General features: G+C 37.4%; 1 protein-coding gene across 1 annotated transcript; it reads right to left on the reverse strand.

Annotated features, from left to right (window-relative positions):
- Window positions 1–217: 217 nt before the first annotated feature.
- Window positions 218–22,647, reverse strand: PCGF6 (polycomb group ring finger 6). Its single transcript, XM_081328962.1, has 10 exons — window positions 22,220–22,647; window positions 21,049–21,148; window positions 18,067–18,163; window positions 17,527–17,582; window positions 15,896–15,955; window positions 14,297–14,405; window positions 12,342–12,369; window positions 9,068–9,166; window positions 4,677–4,763; window positions 218–443 (listed from the first exon to the last, which is right to left on the reverse strand). Exons 1-10 carry the CDS (start codon window positions 22,514–22,516, stop codon window positions 375–377), a joined length of 1,002 nt encoding a protein of 333 aa, XP_081185088.1. The 5' UTR covers window positions 22,517–22,647; the 3' UTR covers window positions 218–374.
- Between the last annotated feature and the right edge of the window lie 1,818 nt (window positions 22,648–24,465).

Genomic DNA, 24,465 nt, shown 5'->3' on the forward strand with positions numbered 1-24,465 from the left:
ATTGTGGTCCAAGAGATCATCCCTGAGAACAGTACTGCAAATATACTTAAAGACTTTTGGATAAACTGTAGTCTCAGATACACCACCACCCATGGATTAGTCATGAATGCTGCAAGACCTACATATTTAGAATGAATTTTGTTATGTTGATATGTTTGTTCTTCCCTGAGCTAGGCGCTGATGATACAAGACCACTGAAGTATTTATAGCTTACTTACTGGTACAGTGTTAGTTTTTCTCACTGCTTTAAATTGTTTCCTTAATTATTATGCAGAGCAAACACAGTGCATCTCTTTAAATTCATTTAAATGAAATGGCTTTTTTTGCTGCAGTTCTTATTTGAGGTTTTGTTCTTTTAAAAATCTTCTGAAAATTTAAGAGATTTTTGAAAATGTGGAATCTCCACTAAGAATCAGTCCATAGTGAAGTATAAGCAACCCATCCTGGAAAGAAAAAGAGAAATCATATGAATCAAAAATCCAATGTAATCAGCAAACTAAAAAAAAAGCAACAACTTGCATAGACAAGTTTTCTTATTGTACACCAGGCAACTGTGAATTCTAGTCCTACCTTAAGCCCAGAGCTAGTTGGATGATCTTGGGCAAGTCATTTACTCACCCCTGGGAAGAAGGCAATGGCAAACCATTCCCCACAATCTTTCCAAGAAAACTGCAAGGATTAGTTTAGACCACAGGTCTGCAACCCGCGGCTCCGGAGCCGCATGCGGCTCTTTCAGCCGTCTCCTGCAGCTCCCGGTCCTCTGCCATGTGCAGTCCCCCCCAAAAAAAAGTGGGACTAAAAAAGTTCAACCAATCAATTCAAATATGCAGGGTAGGTGCATATCTCGCCTTGGCTCCACTCTTCAGTCAAACCCTGTTCTGCGCATGCGCGCATGTGCACACATTTTTTGTGGCTCCCAGTTTTTCCTTTTGTGAGGGAACCGGTTCCGAGTGGCTCTTTCACTGTTTCAGGTTGCTGACCCCTGGTTTAGACAGTTGCCAGAAATCAACATTGATTTGGTGGTGTGCACATACACCCATTAGGAATTGGTATTGAAATAAAACATCTTTGGCTTAATAATTTTTTAGAGAAACAGCAAAGGACACACAACTGGAATCTAAATTCCACATTTCTCCAAAACAGTGACAAAATAACTAAAAAAGATATATTATATAGTTTCAGTTATCTATTTGTTGCTTAAAATGTAACTCCACATTAAGAAGAAAAGAAGAGCTATTACCAAATGTTAGCAAATTCGGAGTTCATCTTTTTATGTAATTTTTCCATCTTCTAGCCTTGTTGTAGACTCTTCAAGGAGTTTGAAGGCAAATTTGAAGACAATTATGTTCATTGTGGCTCTCAATCTTTCTCTTTGCTAAGCATTTTAAGTGTTAACACCAGATATGTCATGCTAACTATCTACTACATGGATCTCTTACGAAAAAAGTGTACAAAGAAAGAGTAAGAAAGAGTACAGAGAAGAGCAAAAAAGATTATTAGGGGACTGGAGGCTAAAACATATAAAGAAGGGTTGCTGGAATTGGGTATGTCTAGTTTAATGAAGGGAAGGATGAGGGGTGACATGATAGCAGTGTTCCAATATCTCAGGGGCTGCCACAAAGAAGAGGGAGTCAAGCTATTCTCCAAAGCACCTGAAGGCAGGACAAGAAGCAACGGATGGAAACTAACCAAAGACAGAAGCAACCTAGAACTAAGGAGAAATTTCCTGACAGTTAGAACAACTAATCAGTGGAACAACCTGCCTCCAGAAGTTGTGAATGCTCCAACACTAGAAGTTTTTAAGAAGAGAATGGAGAACCATTTGTCTGAAATTGGTATAGGGTTTCTTGCCTGAGCAGAACATTGGACTAGAAGGCCTCCAAGGTCCCTTCCAACTCTATGATGATGAGGAGGATAGTACTTCATTATGAATAAGCTTCTATTTTTACTTTCTAGAATAAATTTACAGAGAACACACTTACACAAAACATTTTCCTGAAAAAGTAACATAAAGGCACTTTTTCATTTTGAGCATTGCCCTGGAAATTTATTTAGATTTGGTTCACACCAGGCCAGCAAGTCACGCAAAGAAATATGCAGCACCATTTGTATGCTTATGAATCCATATCTATTTAAGATAGAAAAGTAAGTAAAATATCTGGTTATCACTATGACAAATATATATATGTTATTTCAAAATAACTATGTTAAGACGTAAAATGAAGTTAAAAAAGATATTTTAGAATAGGAGAAACTGAATTGTCATTGATGGGGAGAATTTTTGTGATAAAAATAGATAACATTTTTAGAATGATGGTTTTGTTTCAGAGAATCCACAGTTTTGACAGAAAATGCACCATTTAAATAGTGGCAAAATGATATATCTAAATATGAATTAAATATAAGGTGTTGGATGCAAAGGATGACTGAGTTTACCTGATCTGAAATTATATTTTGCAGCTTGCTCTTTAGTTTGATGAAAGAGTGGGTGCTGCTGAGAAAGAGAAGATTTTTGGAGTTAGAAGATGAATTTTAAAAATCATTATGTTAGATGTGCCATATTGAATATATGGAATGGATACAAATATAGTTTCTGCCTGAAAACACCTTTGTGGATCTCAGTAGTATCATTTTATAGATGAGAAATAAAAATTAACTTATTGCGAGATATTAAAATGTTATCAAGGAGAATATGAAATAAGACAAAAAGAAATGATGGCAGAGGGACATGGTTGCAAATGGTTTTCTTATCTACAGTTATTTCAAGGTTCTAAAATACACAAAAGAATTTATGGTATTGAATACTGTAAGACTGAGTTTGAAATAGAATTAGGTGCAATTGGTGATGTAATTGCTAAAAGGCATAAACTTCTGAAACAGAAGAACAAGTCAAACGATGTATGATAAAGTGGGCTAAACATTTTGGCTATAATATACAGATAGGACAAAGGAAAATATATGACATAAAAGATTGAAATTTGCATTATTATAATCTTTAAAACATTTTTTTTACAAAATAATGTACCACTAGAATATATCAGAAGAGAAATTGTCTAGAATTATAAAGGCACTTAAAATACGTGTTGGAAATGTGAACAAAAATAAATTTTTTATCATGCTTGGTGCAAGTGTAAAATAGCTAGGAAATATTGATACATGCATTGATTCAGAGGATATTAAAGATCAATATACAATTGAAAATGAAGATATTTCTTTTGGAACTGATGGACAGTGATGGAACTTTGTTTTTGTATATGATACAATGTTTTTGTATATGATTGGAGGAACTGAATATGCACAACCTGGAGAACAGAAGGGAAAGGGGGGACATGATTGAAATCTTTAAATATATTAAGGGTATGAATATAATGCTAGAAGGCAGTATTTTCAATATTAAGCAAAAATCAAGAACACGGGGACATAACTTCAAACTGACGGGAGGGAAGTTCAAAAGTAATGTTAGAAAGTAATACTTCACAGAAAAAGTAGTGGAAGCTTGGAACCAACTTCCAGCTGAGGCAGTGAGTCAATCATCAGTAACTTTATTTAAGCATGCTTTGAATAAACACATGTCCATCATCTGCCAAAAATAATAAAGAAGACACAGACAGACAAAAAACAAAAAAACTCAAAGGGAAGACTCAATGGATCAGTAGGTCTTTTTCTGCCATCAGTTTTCTATGTTTCTATAATTATTCTATGCACAAAGATGGAAAGACTCAGCAATAGCTACAACAGAGGAATGGTTAGTGAACATGATGGAAATTGCTGAGATGGCCAAATTGTCTTCTTTGATTACAGAAAAGAAATATCTACATTTATCCCTTATGGACTTTTTTTTTGGAAAACTTATAATTTATAGTTTTGATCATTAGGCAGAACAGATTATAGAAATAAGAGAGAGGTGTCATAACTTTAGAGAAAAAGGTAAATTTATACTTATAGCTGCTGCAAAGAAGATTAGAAGTCACTTCTTTGTTTCTTTTTTATTTTTGTTGTAATTTTTCCCTTTTTTGCACTTCTGATTTTTTATTTGATTTTTTGTTATTAGTTTGTATTAGTTTTTATCTTTTAAAGAACTTTGAATAAACTTATAAAAAAGAGAAATGCATCTAATCTGTGCATAGTTTCCATGAATTTTATTTAGTCATTGTGCCTACAGCAGATTCTATGGCAGGATTGGACAACTAATTTTCCCAAAGGGCCTTTTGTGAAGGCAAAAAAGACAGAATATCTCCAATAGTTTCTGCCTGCTTAATGTTCTGGCAGAATGGATGAGTCCAGGTCCCATCAATTAAGTATTGCCATCCTAGGAAACGTACATTCTCTGTTGTGATCTCACATTTGGGAACAGTAACTTTCCAGAGATAATGACAGTGTCCTCTCTCCTTGGGTTCTGGAAATACTTAAATCCTGGTTTTGTTCCCAGGCCTAATGTTTGTTATTTTAATGGCCATGTTATGTGGGCTTCATTAGCAGAGCATTTTAGTCTGGTCTACCTCAGGCATAATGTTACTTGCTATTTTTGTATATGTTTTTTAGTTTTGCATGCTGCCAACCCACTAGAATTGAAGGCCAATAAATTTAAATAGTGCCTTCAGAAGGTAACAAAACACCATCCAAAATTAGGATTGCTTTTAAACAAAACATTTTTAATTAACATTTCAGTACTTTACCTGCAGTGCACTCTTCCCTAGGGCGTTTTGTATTTCCCTTAGAGTCTGATAGTGTTCCAGCAGGTGATCACCACATATTATGTCAACCTAAAATGAACAGAAAGAAACTATCAAATTATTTAGCACTTAGTAAAAGGAGTGTTCAGTGTAAAAATGTATGCCCAATTAACAAGAATGATAGCCTGCTATAACTATTAACAATGAGCTTTTATAACTTTCAGAGAAACTACAAAACAACTGTTACAAGTCAGTTACCTTTAACTGATTTACTAACAACAGTGGCAAATATTGTATTTTCTAACCTTGCCCCTTTTAAACTTTACTCTTATTTGTTAGTGTATGGGCAGAGAAGTATCTTAAAAACTCCACTTTAGGGGTAATACTCTTTCAGATCAGATGGTGCTAAATTTGTTAAAGATGAGCAGCTGTTCTCAGTTCAAACATAATTTAAATTTAACAATAGATGAGCCTTGCAACCAGCTCTCTGTGGAATACCATTTCTCATCTCATCATCTAGCATTAACAAGACCCAGAGGCACTATTTATTCACATGTAACTATTGCATGGCATTGCTTAATTCATCCAAACCACCAAAAAAAGAATAATGTTCAATGATACAACTGAAACAAAAGCATGATCATTCATTCATGATCATACCCTTTGCTACCAGAAAGCATTCTATGATGTCAACAGCTAATTTAATAGATTAGTGGAATTAAACTTTCTCATGTCAGATCAAAGTGAAATTTAATGTGGAGAAAAGCAAGGTTTTTACACCTGGGCAGGAGAAACCAAATGTACAAATACAGATTAGGTGAAACCTGGCTCAGAAAGAGTAACTGTGAGAGGGACTTTGGAGTCTAGTGGGCAATCACTTAAACATGAGTCAGCAGTGTGCAGTAGCAGCCAAAAAAGCTAATACAATCCTTGGTTGTATAAACAGAGGCATAGAATCAAAATCACATGAAGTATTAGTATTGCTTTATAAAGCCTTAGTAAGACCACACCTTGGAATACTGCATCCAGTTTTGGTTATAGCATTACAAAACAGATGTTGAGATTTTGGAAAAAGTGCAAAGAAGAGCAACTAAGATGATTGAAGGCCTGGACACTAAAATATGAAGAATGGTTGCAGGATTTGGGTTTGGCTAGTCTAGAGAAAAGAAGGACTGGGGGGGGCACGATAGCAGTATTCCAATATTTGAGAGGCTGTCCCAAAAAGGAGGGGGTCAATTTATTTTCCAAAGCACCAGAGGCCAGGACAAGAAACATTGGGTGGAAACTAATCAAGGAGACAAGCAACCTGGAATTAAGAAGAAACTTCCTAACAGTGAGGACAATTAACCAGTGGAACAGCTTGCCTTCAGACATTGTGGGTGCTTCATCACTGGAGATTTTTAAGAAAAGACTGGACAGTCACTTGTCTGAAATGGTATAGCATCTCCTGCTTGAGCAGGGGGCTGGATAGAAGACCTCCAAGGTCCCTTCCAGATCTATTCTGATTCAGACTAGGTTCAGATGTATTTTCAATTGCTCTCTTGACTCTGAGACTATTGTGGTCTACAGAAAATTTGTGCTTTAAGTTCTATGACACATTTCAAATGCACACAGGGAGTTATTGTTTCTACATAGAGTGATTTATTTTACTGATGTTTTGACCATTAAACCCTTGACAAAAACATTCTTAGAACACACTTTGAAAATAACCAGAACAACTCTAAATTACTTTCTGGGCAATTTTAAAAACAGGAGGCTTATTACAATAAATATTGTTTTACTGTATGCCAGTCTTATCCAATCTGGGTGCTTCCAGATGTATAGATTTTAGCTCCCAGAATTCCCCCAAAACACTGCTATTGCTGAACATTTTGGAAGATGACATCAAAATCTGGAAGATATTGAGACTGGGGAAGCTAATCTAAATATTCTCGGGACTATGTGATTTCTCTAACAATCAGACTATTTCTTTCAAGCCCTTTAGTAAAACAAAAATACTGAAACTATAACGTAAAACCAAAACTATACAAAAACATCACTTTAATAATACAGGTAATCCTCAACTTACAACCATTTATTCAGCAACCACTCAAAGTTACAAACGAAATGCTGAATGAAGGGGCTTATCTACCCAATGGGGATTGTCGTCATAAGTTGGTCTAGTCACAGGACATTTCTCTTTACGATCGCACTGACTTATGACAGTAATAATCCCTGTCCTAATTTTGATCATAAATTGAGGACTATTTGTGGATAATACACCTGTATATAACTGAAACAAAACATATTCTGTTTGCCAGTCTACAAAAGATTATACTTGGCTGTATAACCATCTGGAATCATTAAAAGACAGATTATGATAAAATGGAAAATTATCACTCCTCCCAAGTAAACCATGATAAGATGAACTAATTCTACTTTATCGTCATGCTACATTATCAGAAAATACAAATCTCCTGCATCATTTTTAACAGTCTGATATAATAGGGCAGATCCTTAAAAGTTTCCTCCTTTGCCGATTAGGCAGATGATTCCCTAAGCGGCAACATTTCTTTACATCCCTCAGTCATTCTCACTTTCCATTATAAAAAGAAATCTCAGTTAATTTTTTGCTATTATACTAACAATCTTCTGATGTCTGCTTTAGCTGAACTGAGAAAGCTGACAACTCATCATGCTTAGGGGATGATTAGGGGACTGGAGGCTAAAACATATAAGGAACGGTTGCTGGAATTGGGTATGTCTACTTTAATGAAGTGAGAAGGAAGGACTCACTGGAGAAGAGCCTAATGCTGGGAAAGATTGAGGGCAAGAGAAGAAGGGGACGACAGAGAATGAGGTGGCTGGATGGAGTCACTGAAGCAGTAGGCGTGAGCTTAGATGGACTCCAGAAGATGGTAGAGGACAGGAAGGCCTGGAGGAACATTGTCCATAGGGTCGCGATGGGTCAGACACGACTTCGCAACTAACAACAACAACAACTTTAATGAAGAGAAGGGTGAGGGGGGACATGATGGCAGTGTTCCAATATCTCAGGGGCTGCCACAAAGAAGATGGAGTCAAGCTATTCTCCAAAGCGCCTGAAGGGAGGACAAGAAGCAACGGATGGAAACTAATCAAAGAGAGAAGCAACCTAGAACTAAGGAGAAACTTCCTGACATCTAGAACAATTAATCAGTGGAACAACTTGCCTCCAGAAGTTGTGAATGCTTCAACACTAGAGGTTTTTAAGAAGAGACTGGACAACCATTTGTCTGAAATGGTATAGGGTTTCTTGCCTGAGCAGAAGGTTGGACTAGAAGACCTCCAATGAAGGGGCTTATCTACCCAATGGGGATTGTCGTCATAGGTTGGTCTAGTCACAGGACATTTCTCTTTACGATCGCACTGACTTATGACAGTAATAATCCCTGTCCTAATTTTGATCATAAATTGAGGACTATTTGTGGATAATACACCTGTATATAACTGAAACAAAACATATTCTGTTTGCCAGTCTACAAAAGATTATACTTGCCTGAGCAGAAGGTTGGACTAGAAGACCTCCAATGAAGGGGCTTATCTACCCAATGGGGATTGTGAGCAGAAGGTTGGACTAGAAGACCTCCAAGGTCCCTTCCAACTTTATTATTATTATACTAGAAAGCCAAAGAACAGTACTGTGTTTTCCCAAAAGCAAGACCTATCCTGAAAATAAGCTCTCGCTTGATTTTTGCGGGTGGGCCTAATATAAGCCCTACCCCAAAAATAAGCCCTAGCTTTGGGGTGAGGTGCACACCTAAAAACCAAGCTAGGGCGGGGGTGGGGAGGTGCAGACAGGCCTCCCATGGAACGACACTTGCCTCGCGTCTCTGGCCCACTTCTGCGGCCAAAGGACAAGTTTCATTCTGCAGCTGACAATGGAGCTCCGGCCTGCATTTTGCAGTCAGAGGCCTTTCCGGAAGGCCTCTGCAGGCAAGAACCAAGCTAAGGATTCAATCCGTAGCTCGGTTTTTGGCTGCAAAATGCAGGCTGGAGCTCCATTGTCAGCTGCAGAGTGAAGCTGCTCCTTAGGCCACAGAAGAAGTAGACTGCCTGGGCGGGGCTGTCAGTGCCATTGCCGCGAGGTGAGTGGAAAAGACACTCCTCCCCCCGAAAATAAGACCTGGTGCCTCTTTTGGGGGCAAAAAAATTTATTTCAAAATCAGGTTCTCAGTTCAACTTTCAGTATTTCTTTTTATTGCCAGAAATTTTTATCTCTGTTATTTTGGTCTTTCCTATGTACACAATGCTTTCAAAGAAAAGTATTACATTAAAAATCTGTGGGAACCTCATTCATCTGTTCACTGTTATATACATGTTGTGGAAAAACAAAAAAAGGTAAAAATTATATTATATGAATTATTACAGTGTACCTGACAGCCAGGATCAAGATCCATCTTTCTCCTGAGAAATTTTTCCACATGTCCAATTGTTGCCTCTCCTGAAACACGTACAAACTTCTTTTCCAGTGGCTACAAGAATGAAGAACAGGTTAATTTACAGTTAGGTTGTAATAAATAGGATTTTTTTGCAAATAGTCAATCTCATGTTTACTTTAAAACCTTAAAATAGTCACAGAAGATGAAATCAATAATTTTTCACTGTTCATTCTTGAGACTTTGACAAGGCAATCATTTGCTGTCTAGGTAAGTGGACTGCATTGTAATATACAGTACTATGTTGTCCTTTTAGCAAACAATTGAAACTGATTTGAGGCTCCAGACATGGAAAGTGAGCTGCAGCTTCCTGAGATATATTGCCCAAACCTCTCTGCAACAAAGGACTCAGCTCTATAGGATCAACAAATAATCAAAGACTTTCACTTGGGGAAAAATGCTGGTGGTAGAAGACATACTACTGCAAAGGACAGAAACAGAGATACACCAGACAAGTTATTATGAGAGGCATTCTGTCTAGTCCTGTGAAAAAGATGGGTTGAAAGATCACCAGTGTTCATGAAATCAACTGATCATTAGCCGTAATTTCTGAACCCAAGGGGATAAATGATGCAGCCAGAAAAGGTAGATAATTAAAAGCAAATATAAATCTATAAATGAAAATGTGAAAAGGTATTTTCATCTATCTTCTCTGTGGGGTTTGAGGAACTATAAAGGAAAGCAGTAAACTGGAAGAAAGATTTGGATTTATGGACCATGACATATACCACTGGTATAAAAAGCTTTTAGGCAGATATGTGCTGCATTGTACAAAGGTAGGAAAGAATATACAGTAGTTGCTAACATGTCAGGAAGGACTCAAACTAAACCAAGACAAGAGATCTAGGTAGAAATTCAGCTAGAAAAGTAGTAGGCCTTACACATATCATAACAAATGTATAATGCAATAAGCGTTATCTGGAAATTAATACATGGTAGTACGGACGAGACCGGTATCTTTCAGTGTTTGTACATACGGTATATTAATGGAGAATATAGGCAACTATCAGAAAGAAACCTTCCTGAAATGAAAGTATGATATCACAGAAAGTTGATGGGATTTGAATAGCTAGTGGAATGTAGAACTCGAAGGATATTAGCTTTCAAAAATAAGTCCCTACACAAACAGAGGTGAAATAGCTTGTACGTTTATAAAGAAATTAATGTTCCTGAATATGGAAGCATTTTGTGCTGCTTAATAAGCACAGTAAAATTACTCTGAGTTAAGAAGCATCTGAATTAAGATTTAAAATGAATAAAAATGTAAAAAACTATACCACCATGTTTACTTACTTACTTAACCCTTCTCTCACGTAGAAGATGTGGATAATGTCTCATTAAATCATTCACTAAACTATCAAGAATGCATGCTGCGGAGATATTGGGACATTTCAACCACCTGATACCTGATGAAAAATTAAACTGGCCAGGAATGAGAGATCCAATAAATGAACAATCTCTCTAGTTGACAATTTCATATGTCAGAACAATGAAAAGATAGCCGTCTTGGACATAATTCTGACTAACTAAGGGGAATTGGACTGAAAATGTTAATGACACTGGGAAAAACAATCATATCATGCCGGCACTTAAGTTAATTATGGAATGCAGAAGAACTAAGTCACATACCTTGCATTTTGAGAAAGCAGATTTTAATGAATTCATTTGAAAGATGAGCAGAGTCCCATGGCTTAAAATCTTAAAGGATAAAGAAGCCCAAGAAGGATGGGAGATGCTGAAAACCAAGATCCTGAAAGCATTGGCACAAACAAATGAGAGGGAGAAACTGAACAAGTTTTAAGAGCACGAACAAAACAGGCCAGCTCACTGAAAAGCTGAGAAGTCAAAAGGAGATCTTGTGAAATAAAAATCGGCTAATATCTAAGGAAGAATCAAAACAGATGGCTCTGGAGTGATAAAAGCTAAAGTTCAGGAATTGTCAAGAACTGTACAACATAATAAGAAAGAAAATTCCAAGGTGTCCCAAAGGTGCTTTAAAAAAAAGGCAACTGGACTTTCTTGATTTTTCTTGGAGATATTTCACTTCTCATCCAAGAACCTTCTTCAGTTCTAAAAAAACGGGTAGGGAGTGAAAGGATTTATATTCTTTGCAATCAGATGGCTGAGAACCTCCACAGAAATTATGAGAAATTTTTTGAAAGGAAACTGAGTGAAGGAGACTTGCTATAATATGGGGATCAAGCAGAAGGCAGAATAAACATCTTTGCATCAGTGTTCTCAAAAGAGATGGCACGTTTCAATGAAATATAGTAAAACAAGCCAAGTCAAGAACTCAAATATATTCCCTCTGGGAGAGAAAAACTATGTATCAGCATCGTTTCATATATTTACTATATTCCAATTCTCAAGCAAAGAAAAAAAACCCTATTTTTTTGCCAGTGGTAGTAAAAACAATCCAATTTTTTTTAATTTTTTTATTTCAATTCCATTTATATCCCGCCCTTCTCCGAAGACTCAGGGCGGCTTACAAGCTTAGCAGTAGCCTTCATTCTATGTATATGCCTGCTTATTAGGGCTTTCACACACACCCCAAGCGGCATTATTACAAAGTCAGCTTAATTGCCCCCAACAATCTGGGTCCTCATTTTACCTACCTCGGAAGGATGGAAGGCTGAGTCAACCTTGAGCCTGGTGGGATGCGAACCTGCACTAATTGCAGGCAGCTGGTGTTACATAAGGAGGCATTAGCCCACTGCTCCACCAAGGCTCAATTTAAACTGAATTTAACATAGCAAATGCTTAACTAAAATACATACCAAATTAATTCATTACTTAGGAAGTGTGGTTGCAAAATTCAGCAACTCCTTATATTTTAGATGAGAATATTATTCTTTTATATATAGATTCTTATTTTTATTTTCAGTTAGACCAATGCATTTTTGGCCTCTCATATGATTGATATTTACAAATTATTTCCTCTTCAATTTCACTATATAGCACTAAAGAGGAACTCAAATATATTCCCTCTGGGAGAGAAAAACTTCCAATTCAGTTCCTCTTTCTCATATTTACAAATTTGTTTCTCTTGAGTTCCTCCCTAGTGCTGTACAGTGAAATTTTGCTTTTTTTGCTTGATCTCTGTTATTTCATTTCATTTGTAAATGTCCATTTTGTTCTATAAATAATAGGTTTGCAAACATAATGCCACATATACTTTTAATGCAGCAAAACAGTTTGGAAATATCGATACCTTAAAATTCCCAGAGAGATCATTTGCTCTGAAAGAAAGAGAGATAAACATAATCAGAGTGTATAGGACATATATACATTGGCATGCTCAACTTACAGGCATAAATCAAAACCCATGCTCTCTCTCCAGCACTTACTTTGTGGTTCCCAAAGAAAACCTTTCATTTTTGGTTTTTGAGGAGACAAAAGGAAGAGAGAGGAAGGCAGCATTTTCTGCCCTTGCTCTATGGAATAGGGAGGCGAGAGAGGGCCCCCGTTCTATTGGCTTTCCGCAAAGGAATTAAAATATGGGTTGGCAATCTTCCATGGGGAGCTCACGGAAGTACGCAGCCGTGGGGCTGGTTAGTGCTCCAAGAGTCCTCCCTCACCTTTTTAACTAACTTCTAAACATGTTCTATCACAAAGGGTTAAAGAAGATTGAATTACGATAACATTATTTTTAAAATACACTTTTAATAAACCAGCATTTGAATGTCTATTATGATATATTCAAGCATATTTGTCATGAAATACTGCAAGAATCGATTTGAACATTACTTGATTATTATTGCCACCTAGTGGATACATTCAAGAGAGTATTTTTTAAATTTATTTCCTTCAAATTATTGAGATTCTGAACCATTTCACAAATGATTCATTTGCATTTTTCATTATACTAAGACATTGATGCACAAGGCATAAGCGCCTTAAAGGCACAGAGGCTGCTTGTCAATTAGTTATATTGTGAAATCTGCTGCCAAGTTCAATTTAGTTTTAATTACTTTGGAAATGAGCTTACTCAAGTGTTATATTTTTCTTCTATCATGCTTCCAATTTTGAGTCAAAGATATATTGGTTTTCCTGATTTTCCTGAATGAATATAACTAACAATTAGTCTTAATTACTGGAACAAACTATTTTGTTTAAACTAACCTTCAGGATCTGAAATCTGTGGGATCGGACTCTGTTTCGGCTCCTCCATGTGTGGAAGGGAACTCCTCTGGCAGGCTGCAGGAATGGAGCTCAGATTTTCAGGATCTGAGCTCCATTTCTCTACTCTGCCAAAGGAGTTCATCTCCCCTTGGCAAGCACCTCTGAGTCAGCCCCAGAGAAGAGAGGAAGACCTCTTGACAGGCAACAGTAGTTTGCAGTCTTTCCTACCAGCTTCCCCATGGATTTTCTAGGGAAGCCAGCAGAGAAAACTTCAAATGGAATATGACTGCAGGTTTGGCAATTGGTCATAAGTGCTAATGGATTGCCAGGCACTCGGATCGTGATAATGTGACAAGAGACAGCAATGTTATGTTTTACAATGTCCAGAAATGCTTTACGGGCTATACAGCACCTTTCCGAGGCTATTATAACTTTAACTGGTTGTTAAAATGTTTGTAAATCAGGGATTACCTGTATGTATACCAATATGCATCATTTATAGCTTAAGGCATTGGACAAAAATCAAATTATCGATTATCTGCACAAAGTGTAGCACTATTCAGCAAATCATAAAGCTAAATCAAAGCATAGTGAAAATGCTTTCTATCAGAAAGTTGTATTCTTCAGACACCACTATCAGCATATGTTGAAAACTGAGCAAGTTTATGCAGAGTTGCAGATCTTAATTTATTTCACAATCCCTTGATCTTTTCACTGTACTAAAATCTAATAATGCAACTTAAAATTGTGGTAATATAATAGGCCAATGTAAGTGATCATTCCTAATCACAATGTCAGTGATAAAATATGCACAATCTCATAATTCAAGCTCCATCCTTTTACATTCGCACTTAGACATCACACTTAAATATCTAAGAGGCAGAGCTCACATCATAAAGCATATTTCATCATGCAACCTGCATGCTACTATCGTATTTATTCATATTTCTGTCAGTACCGAGACTTAAATATCATTTAATAGACAATAATTTGTCTATGTTCACATATCAAACACTGATTCCCAGAAATTCAATTTTAACTTACCCAATAAATTCCAGAAGAAGTGACATGTCAAGTTCTGGAGGAAGACGGAATACAGACCCTACAACCTTGCGGGGTCTTCCCCTGCCCGCTGCCATTGTCTGGGGTACAGCTAAAATATAAAAGATTAATCAGGCTAGGAATGAAAGAACAGAGAATAAAATAAATACATTCATACTTCTTTCTCTGTAATACTTGCAGATTGTTCTTCTTTCAACCCTTTCTTTTTTTTTCAATCCACAGTGTCCTTTCTCTGAGCAACCCATTGCCTCTGACTCATTGGTGATGATTTAACAATCTTTGCACCAGTACCCCAGAAAACAATTACTTAGACAAGCGGTGCATTTCTTTTCTGGATGTACTCAGGTGGAAGTTGGGTAACCATCAATCAGAAATGCTTTGATTTGGATTCTTATGCTGAACAGGGGATTGGACTTCAGCGCCTAAATGGCCGCTTCCAACTCTTATTACTCTCATACCATACAGTATTCTCTCTCTTGGAAGTATTATCAATCATCAGTTACTCTTTCTAACCATTTTTTCTTCTTCCCTTTATATCCCATAGTTTTATGTTCTTTCTTCCCTTTATGGGTTCCCTAGTAACAATATACAAGACTTTCATACAAATAACAGTTTGTACTAATTAGGTCTCAAGCCAGAGAAACTAAGAAGAATGGCCAAGAGTAGGGGGGAAAAAGAGAATTCAAAAAGAGCAGTAATGAAGAGATAGTGATAAAGATATGTCTCTAGAAAACTATTCATTTGTGCCCTAGACGCAAATGTAATCAAAGAACGTAAAACAATATAACACAAGAACTACTGTCTTCCAAATTAGAAAATTGTCAAATTTGGCTAGGTTTTTGGTGTCAAAGTCTCTCTTATATAAAATCTCATTAAAACAAAAGATACATCTTCTCCAAAATCTCTGGCATACATTTAGATGATTACAGACAATGAAAGCTACTAATATATCATGCTGAAACTTGCAGCTTTTTATATACAATTGTTCTCCCATTGCTATTTTTGATAGCTTTTTGTAAGTGTTGCTATGTTTCTAGGAAATGTTAAGAATGGTGTTGAATTTCTGAGAGAGCCACAGGCAGGTAGGCAATAAAATACAATTCTATAAATCTGATCTCATCAATCACAAGTTGGTCAGCAAGAACTGACTGAAAACAACAATTAACAATCTCAGTGCAGTTTGACACATGAACAAAACTACTTACTAAAATCATCTTTAAAATGTTTGGGACAAAACCACAATTTTCATTAAATAAGCCTAACTTTGGTAGTACTTTAATAAGAAAACATTAATCATGTTGTTTAAGGTTAGCTATATTTTTATGTTAGAATGTTATATTTTTCAGCTATGAATTTTTTTGAAAACTTAACTAGTATAAAAATAGTTTTTTTAGTTACTTTTTTTTAAACCAAAGCAGCTATAATGTCAGAGAAGAAATAAATATTGATCTTAGTCTGTAGAAAATAAGGTTAAATAGCTACATATCTCTTGGCATGAGGCATAATAAAAAGTATTTAATTTAAATTTTAATAAATTCACTTTATTTTAAGCAATAGTATACCCACAGTTAAAAAACTTACCAAGTTTGGGTATTTCTAAACCTCTTTCCCTGTAGAAATCGTGCATTCTCTTTTTTTCTCCTAAATGTATAAATATAAGAGCTGGTTATCCTCAACCTATAGATCTAGTTAATATGGAATAAGTAGACAAAAAAGACAAAACAGATAAAGAAAATGATCTAAATTCTTCATTTTTTGCTGTTTTATTAAAGGAATAAAACAAATGATAAAATGCTGCATAGACTGGGACAAAAAGATTAAGAAAATGAAAATGAGAAAATAAAAAGTTGGGAACATATTACCATATGCATATATGTGATTTTTTTAAAAAAAAAGGACAAGTATTTTAAATATATATTATTCCTAGATTAATACATGTACAGGTGAAAGTAATCTCTAAGAAAAATAGGTTGTGAAAACAGGAAATCTGCTGGTATAGGTAATCATATCTGAATAGTCTGCTGGTATAGGCTATCATATCTGAATAGTTTTTCTTTCATAGTTTTTTTAAAGGTCTTTTAATTTTTAATTAACTTTTAATTTTTCACAACAATTTCTCACATGGTTCATCCAATGAGAGTATTTTAATTTTCCAATATTTTATAATAAAAACTTGAGAGATAATAAAAGGAACTGCATTATTTTTATGTTGCAATAACTTATATTCATTAGAAAATATGGTCAATAAATTAATAGAATATCTTGGTAGACTATGAGGTATTTTCTTTGTTTCTTCAAAAATACTTGATTAAAATATTATCTAACCAGGCACTGTCACCACTGATGGTGATATGTATCAATCTCCTAAAATTTCACCAATACAATCTAGAAATGCTACAAATAATAGAATTATTCCAGTACAGAATAGTTTTTTCTAGGAGTTATCTTGATGTTAATTTATGATTTGCTACAATATAATAATTCTATATTATAAAGAGATTCATATTCAATTTGAAATCCCAGATCTTGCTCCTAGAGTTTAAGATTCTGAAGACAACATGTCAATCTTTTATTCCATTACTTTAATTTTACAGCTTTTACACATTTAACTGACAGAACTAGAACATTTTATTATTTAAATAAGAGGATTATAGTAGCAAAATAATATAAAGCACTGAACTCTTGTCCATCTTAAAATGAATTTGTGAATATCCCATACTAAAAAAAGAGTTCATCAATAATACTATTAATATGCCTACCCAGGTATTGAGACTAACAACCTGGTTGCTAAGCAAAACAGTCTTATTTTACTTTATACATTTGCAAAGATCATAAATATGAGAACTGGTCACAAAGTTACTTTTTCCATCTCTATTGTACTTATGAATAATTGCTAAACAAGGCAGTCACTAAATGAAGACTATGTATTTCTTTTAAGAAATAGATGAACAGGTGTGCAAAGGGCAGGGAAGATGAACATTCTAAAGAAAATGAATCTATGATTTTTCCAAGATTTCACACTTCTGTTCATAAACCTTACAAGCTGATAATCTCCAACTGCAATATTCCAAATTATATCAAGGAGCATGTGGTTCTTTGCTAAACTACCAACTATTTTATGGCAGCATAAGATGTATACTAACAATGTTAGTTACATTCAGTTAGATGTATCTTTCAGTTTTATCAAGAGCAGCCAATTCAGAGGTACTTACTTTCTTCCAAGTTGACAACTAATTTATATACTATGTCTTGCAATTGTCGATCCAGCCTATAAAAAGAAAATAAAAAGTAATTTTAAATGTAACTATTTTTCATTACAGCGACATATTAAAAGATAGGCACTGACACAAAATTATTAAACTATAACAATTATAAAACAAGACTGGGTGAGAAATAGCTATCAAAATTGCAAAATTTCCATGTCAAAATTACAAAAGCAACTTTATTAGCATTTTTAAAATATCACATTAACATTCCAACATAATAGTAAGTCCCAGAAACAGACTAGGAAAATATCAAGTACAAGACAGTGAAGTGTGGTCTGTGGATTAGTTTCATTGTTTTAATAATAAAGTTAATGGTTTTGAACACATTGCTAGAGTTTCAGAAGATTTAAACATATTCTCCCGTATCAGGCTGTTTGAAGTAATTCTTAGTTCCAATAGTTAATATCAAGACTAAAACTAACATAAGAACATTAGATAAAACTGTTCATTTATACACAAAATAAATATAGAGTACACCATAATTACCTGATATTATAAAGTGGCTGTGTCTGATGTACTACAATGTTGCATTTTGGACATCTGTTACTATAGTAAAAATGTCTTACTATGCAGCTTTTACAAACTGTAAAAAAAAGAAAAGATTAATTACATGACTGCAACAAAATGATCCATTATTACTGAAAGCAGTAATGTCCAGAATCTGCAGAGATACAAGAGTATTCAAAGTTATGATGGACTTTTTTAAAAAAAGCTATTTATAACCCATCCTCAAGGTTATGACTGCCTCCCCCTACAGTCATGTGATTGCATTTTGGGTGCTCGACAACCAGCTCACATTTGCATTCAGTTGCAGTGTTCTGTGCTTACATGACCACAATTTGCGACTTTTGCTCTTTTCCAGCAGGTCAAGCAAAAAATTCCCCGCTGGATATCTAGGAGTTTGCTTAATGACCACATCGTTCACTTAATGACATAATTAGCTTAATGACTGCAGTGACCAGCTTTATGAGCATCATAAAACAGTCATAAAACTGAGTACAACAATTTATCACCAAAATTCTGGGCTCCATTGTGGTCGTAAGTCCTGGCTAGGATGTAAAGTAACAGCAAAACAAAAACAGAAAATTAACAATTCTACTTAGATTTGTACATCCAGTTTTTGTACATTGTCTTTAATCCAGTCTTATTAACCCAAATGGGCTGACTTCATGCCTGTGTCCTCCACCTAGCCCAGGGGTCGGCAACCTGAAACAGTGAAAGAGCCACTCGGAACTGGTTCCCTCACAAAAGGAAAAACTGGGAGCCGCAAAAAATGTGTGCGCATGTGCACACATGCGCAGAACAGGGTTTGACTGAAGAGTGGAGCCTAAGGCGAGACATGCACCCGCCCTGCCTCCTCCGCTCTCATTCACTCATGTTTTGTTTGCAAAAGCTCTCGCTCTCTCATTCACTCACACTTTGCTCAAAAAAGCTTCCCTCTCCCTCTATTCACTCATACTTTGTTTGAAAATGCTTCTCGCTCTCATTCACTCGAAAGGCCAGCCACGACACCTCCATTGACTTCCATGGGGACGCTTGGCAATGAAGGGGACGATTGAAACCGCTCCCGGTAGTGCTGCTACTGCTAATTTTTCCACTTGCTGATTGGGCGTGGTGGAGGCTGGCGGAGCTGCTGCCTTTGGCTCCTCTTCCTTCAGGCCACAAAGCTGAAAGAAGGACGCAGCGGAGGCTGGCAGAGCTGCTGCCTTTGCCTCCTCTTCCTTCATGCCAGGCAGAGGAGAGAAGGGTGCGGCGGAGGCTGGCGGAGCTGCTGCCTTCGGCTCCTCTTCGTTCGGGCCAGGCAGCGGAGACAAAGGGGGCGGCGGAGGCGACGTCATGGCAGAATCTGGAGACTGAAGGTGCTGCATCGCCATGAGAGAGGGGAGGGGTAAACGGTGCCCCCTCTGACAGGGTGCAGCAAGAGGAACTGCCGCCTCTGCTGCCAAGCCCCGGGCAGGCGGATCCCCATTAGGCGGTGCGGACGCCTCCGGGTCCCTGCACAAACAGCGATGGGTGAGGCGCGCCAATGGCTTGGATTTGTTGCCAAGGTCAGCAGGCCTGGCAGGCACCACGGGGGAATCTCTTGGAAGATCCACCACCTGCGGGACGGCCAAAAGGCAGGGGCTGACAGGGGAAGCTTCCGAGAACCCCGGTGGACCCCCCCCAGGCTAGCAGAGGCGGCGGTGGAGCAGGGCGAGGGGAGACCTGCCAGGCAGAGAAGAGGCAGGCCCAGGGCACCCCGAGACTGGCTGCCCCCACCTGCGCAGCAGGTAGAAAAAAGGCCCACTCACCTTTCCAGTCCTCCCGTCTCTTCTTCCGCTGCCACCACGTGCAGTCCGAAGAAGCAAAGAGGTTTGTGGGCAGTCCCACAAACCAAAGAAGTTCAACCAATCAATTCAAACTTCGCGAGGTTTTTTTTTTGTGTGTGAGAAGTTTGAATTGATTGAACTTTTTTAGTCCCACTTTTTTTTCAGAACTGCACATGGCAGAGGAGGACTGGGAGCCGCAGGAGATGGATTAAAGAGCGGCATGCGGCTCTGGAGCCACGGGTTACTGACCTGTGACCTGGCCTTCTTGTGAGCATACAGGACTTTACTGATTAAAGAATAAACCTGATTTACAATGGGGTGAACTAATGAATGATTAATATTGAATTTATACCTGTAATTCAGGATACCACAGTTCAGTTCACACTATTTCAGTTTTTTAAAAAGTTCAGACAGCAGGCTATCACAAAATAATTTATGTTCCTAATTTACAGTAGGAAAGCTCTGAGATGAAGCAGTTTCTTCTTCTGCTTGGTAAAAAAAGCAATACTTTTTATCTACAGTGCTTCAGGCTCTAGTATCAACGAAATATTTTCTGGAGTTGGTACCGGAAAATTGACTCCAAATTTAGATTTCCGTAAGGCCATTATAGTGTCAGTTGGGCCATGATAAATGAGTTAAGAAAATGATCTTTGCATAGTTAATATACTTATTCAGAATAACTGATAGAAGACTGAATGTCAGACTAGGCTCTGAAAGATTTTTTAAAATATGTTCAGGGGAAAGTCAGGATCAAAGGGAAAAAGAACAATTTAGGAACAACTTTCATAACACATGGATTGTTGAAATTTTCTAGGATTTTTCCTAAACACATCCATTTCAGTTGGTATACCACATATTATAAGGCTGCGATATAAGGCAGATGCAAAGTATAATTCCAGAAAACATGAGGCTGCTTTAAGAATTTACAGAAAGGTATCAAGTTCAAGCTCATGTTCTGAAGCACCCTTTTCCTTCTAGTCCAGAGTTTCAATCCTAATGTTTTATTGTAACTTTCATATTATTAAAGTGTACGTAACTTTTTTCAACCTATGTAAACTTGTTTGCAGAAATGTTTTACAATTTTATAGCTTTTAATGTTATAAGCTGCCCAGAGTTATGATGGCCAGCAAACAAATTTAATAACAATTCCAATACTTACATGTGTGAAGACATTCTGTGATGGTTGTGGCATCTATGAAATATCCCTTGCAGATGGAACACATGATATATGGTACCAGTTCAGAAAGATTAATCATGCGCTGAAATTTCACAAAAGTATGTTAACAGTATTGTTTAAGTTTGCTGATATTAGTTTTTATATTTAAAATAAGTACTTAAGAACATATTTCTTCAATAAACTATTTGCAAACAATAATGGCCATATTATGTGGTTGAAAGCAAGCTTTAGCTCTGCGAGTCTTCCAAGGTTTCTATACAGCAGGGGTGTCAAACTCACAACGTGACTTTTTTTGACATTGCCGGCAATGGGGTGAGCGCAGTTTTGCTATGATGCATCCGGCCCAAGGGCCGGCAGTTTGACACCCCTGCTATAAAGAGTTATGTGTCTCCAAAGCAAATCTGGAAGGCCACATTAAAAAGAGAACTGGGAAACAAGCATGTTTCTTCTCACATAATGTTTGATGTTGGCCTCTTTAACTGCCTCAGGAACTGAGCAGTGCAAGACTAGATATTGCGCCGGTACCTCTGAAGGAAAGAAGACTTTACATGTAGTATAAGCAACATGTTCCAAGCCCATCTCTTGTTCCCAGAACGTGATGGGAGACACTGTCGCTGATGAGAAAAGCAGCAGTACTTTTGCACCAGAACTTTAAAAAGTTTGTCTTGCAAGTTGCTTTTTTCTCTTTCTGAAGTATGGCAAGTTTTTACAAACTATGACAATGTTTTTATATCAGTTTTGGATTTGCTGCGATCATTTGTCCATAAGAGCATGTAAAGCAGGGGTCTTCAAACTTGGCCCTTTTATGACTTGTGGACTTCAACTCCCAGAATTCCTCAGCCAGCATGCCTGGAAGAGGAATTCTGGGAGTTGAAGTCCACAAGTCATAAAAGGGCCAAGTTTGAAGACCCCTGATGTAAAGTAAACTAGCAAGACTGACAGAACTGGGGTATACAAGAAATGTCACATTGTGACAAAATTACAAAAAAAAAAGGAATGCATTTGCACAGAAAGCAACGTTCCCAAGGAAATCAAAATGGCTCACAATAATTTTATCAGCGAAGTTGACGGATGGTTAATTGGGATCTCCGCAATGGTACTTTGCCGAGCTACCCTCTCGCCCCCTTCACCCCGCTGCCGAGGAAAGAGCTACCTCGTCCTCATCGTCGCAATCCATTTCGCCCTCCTCCGTCCCAAATCCTCCGAAGAGGGCTGCGGCTCCACCTCCTGCCGTCCCTTCCTCCATCATCTCTTCCTCGTCCTCCATCTCTTCGTTACCTTCACAGCTGCTGGATTCAGAGCGGCTTCCCTGTTCGTAACGAGCACCCGCCCCGGAGCAGCCAGGCGTTTCCAGCGTGGCTGCTGTCGCTACTTTCCCCTCCGCTTCCTCGGACAGTCCACCAGCCTCCTCAGCCACGACGGACCCCTCGCTTTGCAGAGTCAACGCCATTATCTCCGACCAAAAAACAAGCAGCCGCTCGGCCTCCTTCCTCCACAAGGAAACACAATTTTCCAACAATCGCAGAGTATCGCTGTGGTCCCTGGTCGCCTCCTCCCCCGGCTTAATTTGCGCCAAGGGTCCGTTCCGTTCCTCCAAGCAGAATAAAAAAGGTTCACCAATTTTAGCGCGTGCGCACGGCTAATTTGGCGCGCACAGCTCCAGAACACCTGCATCATTTGCATATTCGCGCTGTGTTCTGGGAAATTGAGTTAATTTTTGCTCCTCTTTTGCAGATGAGAAAGCGAGCGGTTTTTTACCTTTAGGTACGACGGCACCTAAAGACCGGAACTAATTTTAACTTTCAAAATTAAAATTGGATTAAAATGTAAAATGTAAAATGTACGCGCACAGGAAGTGGTGTAAAAATGTGAGCGAGGCAGGGACGAAAATTAATGAAATAAAAATATCTGATCATTTACATCCATACCTGTTGTACTGTAATGCTAATTAGATATCAATTCTTAAAATAACGCTGATTTTTTGCTGCTTCTGTTGATCTGTCTTTAGACTATAGTTTCAATTGAGCTTGACTTCCATGCACAAAAATTATTTGCCGCTAGAATAAATGTTCTCCAAGTACCAAGTTACATCTGCGGCATCCAAATATATAGGTGGGATTTAGTTGTTGACGTTACTGAAGGGCACAGATCTTTGTAATTTAACGGGGGGGGGGAAACTGAGCCCTGCTCCACCCTACTGTGCCCTACATATAATTAGATGTAATTTGTTTAAATATAAAGAAAAAAACTATTAAATATGTTAATTTACTTTTAAGGTAAATCTTTATTTAAATATAAATTTAAACAAAAAGTAAAATTTACTTTAAAAGTAAAATTAAAGTAACACATTTAATAATTTTTTTCATCATTTAATGGTTTTCCTTTTAAAAGTAAGTTTAATAGGTTTAAACAAATAAGTTGGTGAGAGCTTTTGAAGGTCTTTTGGACCCATATTTAAGGATATCAGGGATTGCTACTTATCTGCTGTATGCAAACTTGCATGCCTTATAGGTTTATATCTAATCCTGAAAGGTAAAGCATTTTTTATCATTACTGTAAAAGCTATGTGCTCAATGAATAGAGAAGGGAATAAGACACTTCAGAATTCAAATAACTATTATATTTTATGCAACGTAATACAAGTTTAACTTTTTTTCTACCTAGCAGCAGTATTAAAATATTACTATTTAACTTTTATGGAGAAATGAGCTCTCCCAAGATTTGATTCCTGTCAACAAAAGTGCGTATAGTCAAGGCTATGGTCTTCCCAGTTGCAATGTATGGCAGTGAAAGTTGGACCATAAGAAAGGCTGAGCACCAAAGAATTGAGGCCTTTGAACTATGGTGTTGGAGAAGACTCTTGCGAGTCCCTTGGACTGCAAGGCGATCAAACCGGTCACTTCTAGAGGAGATCAACCCTGACTGCTCTTTAGAAGGCCAGATCCTGAAGCTAAAACTCAAATACTTTGGCCACCTAATGAGAAGGAAGGACTCACTGGAGAAGAGCCTAATGCTGGGAAAGATTGAGGGCAAGAGAAGAAGGGGACGACAGAGAATGAGATGGCTGGATGGAGTCACTGAAGCAGTAGGCGTGAGCTTAAATGGACTCCAGAAGATGGCAGAGGACAGGAAGGCCTGGAGGAACGTTGTCCATGGGGTCGCGATGGGTCGGACACGACTTCGCAGCTAACAACAAGATTTGATATACTAAACAACCTACCAAAGATACTATTCTTTCCAGTGTGTAAAGATGCATTGATAAGTAATGGGGGTTGCTTGTATGTAAGCTGTAGGCAATTTTTCATTTAAAAAAAACTTTAAAAGGGAAAATGCGCATTTCAGAAAATGCGATTATCTAACCACACACATACAAGCTTCTGCGGGCGATTTTATCCAAGC

This window comes from Vipera berus (assembly GCF_964194415.1).
Source record: "Vipera berus genome assembly, chromosome: 5".
NCBI lineage: Eukaryota > Metazoa > Chordata > Lepidosauria > Squamata > Viperidae > Vipera > Vipera berus.

What these genes read in the sequence shown, in the direction of transcription:
- PCGF6 (XM_081328962.1), bottom strand. Translation starts at nt 22,516, where the DNA reads ATGGCGTTGACTCTGCAAAGCGAGGGGTCCGTCGTGGCTGAGGAGGCT. An exon ending in CAGCCACTTTATAATATCAG is followed by an intron (nt 17,583 to 18,066) that starts GTAATTATGGTG and finishes TTCTTTTTATAG; the next exon opens with GCTGGATCGACAATTGCAAG. An exon ending in TAGGGAAGAGTGCACTGCAG is followed by an intron (nt 444 to 4,676) that starts GTAAAGTACTGA and finishes TTTTCTTTCCAG; the next exon opens with GATGGGTTGCTTATACTTCA.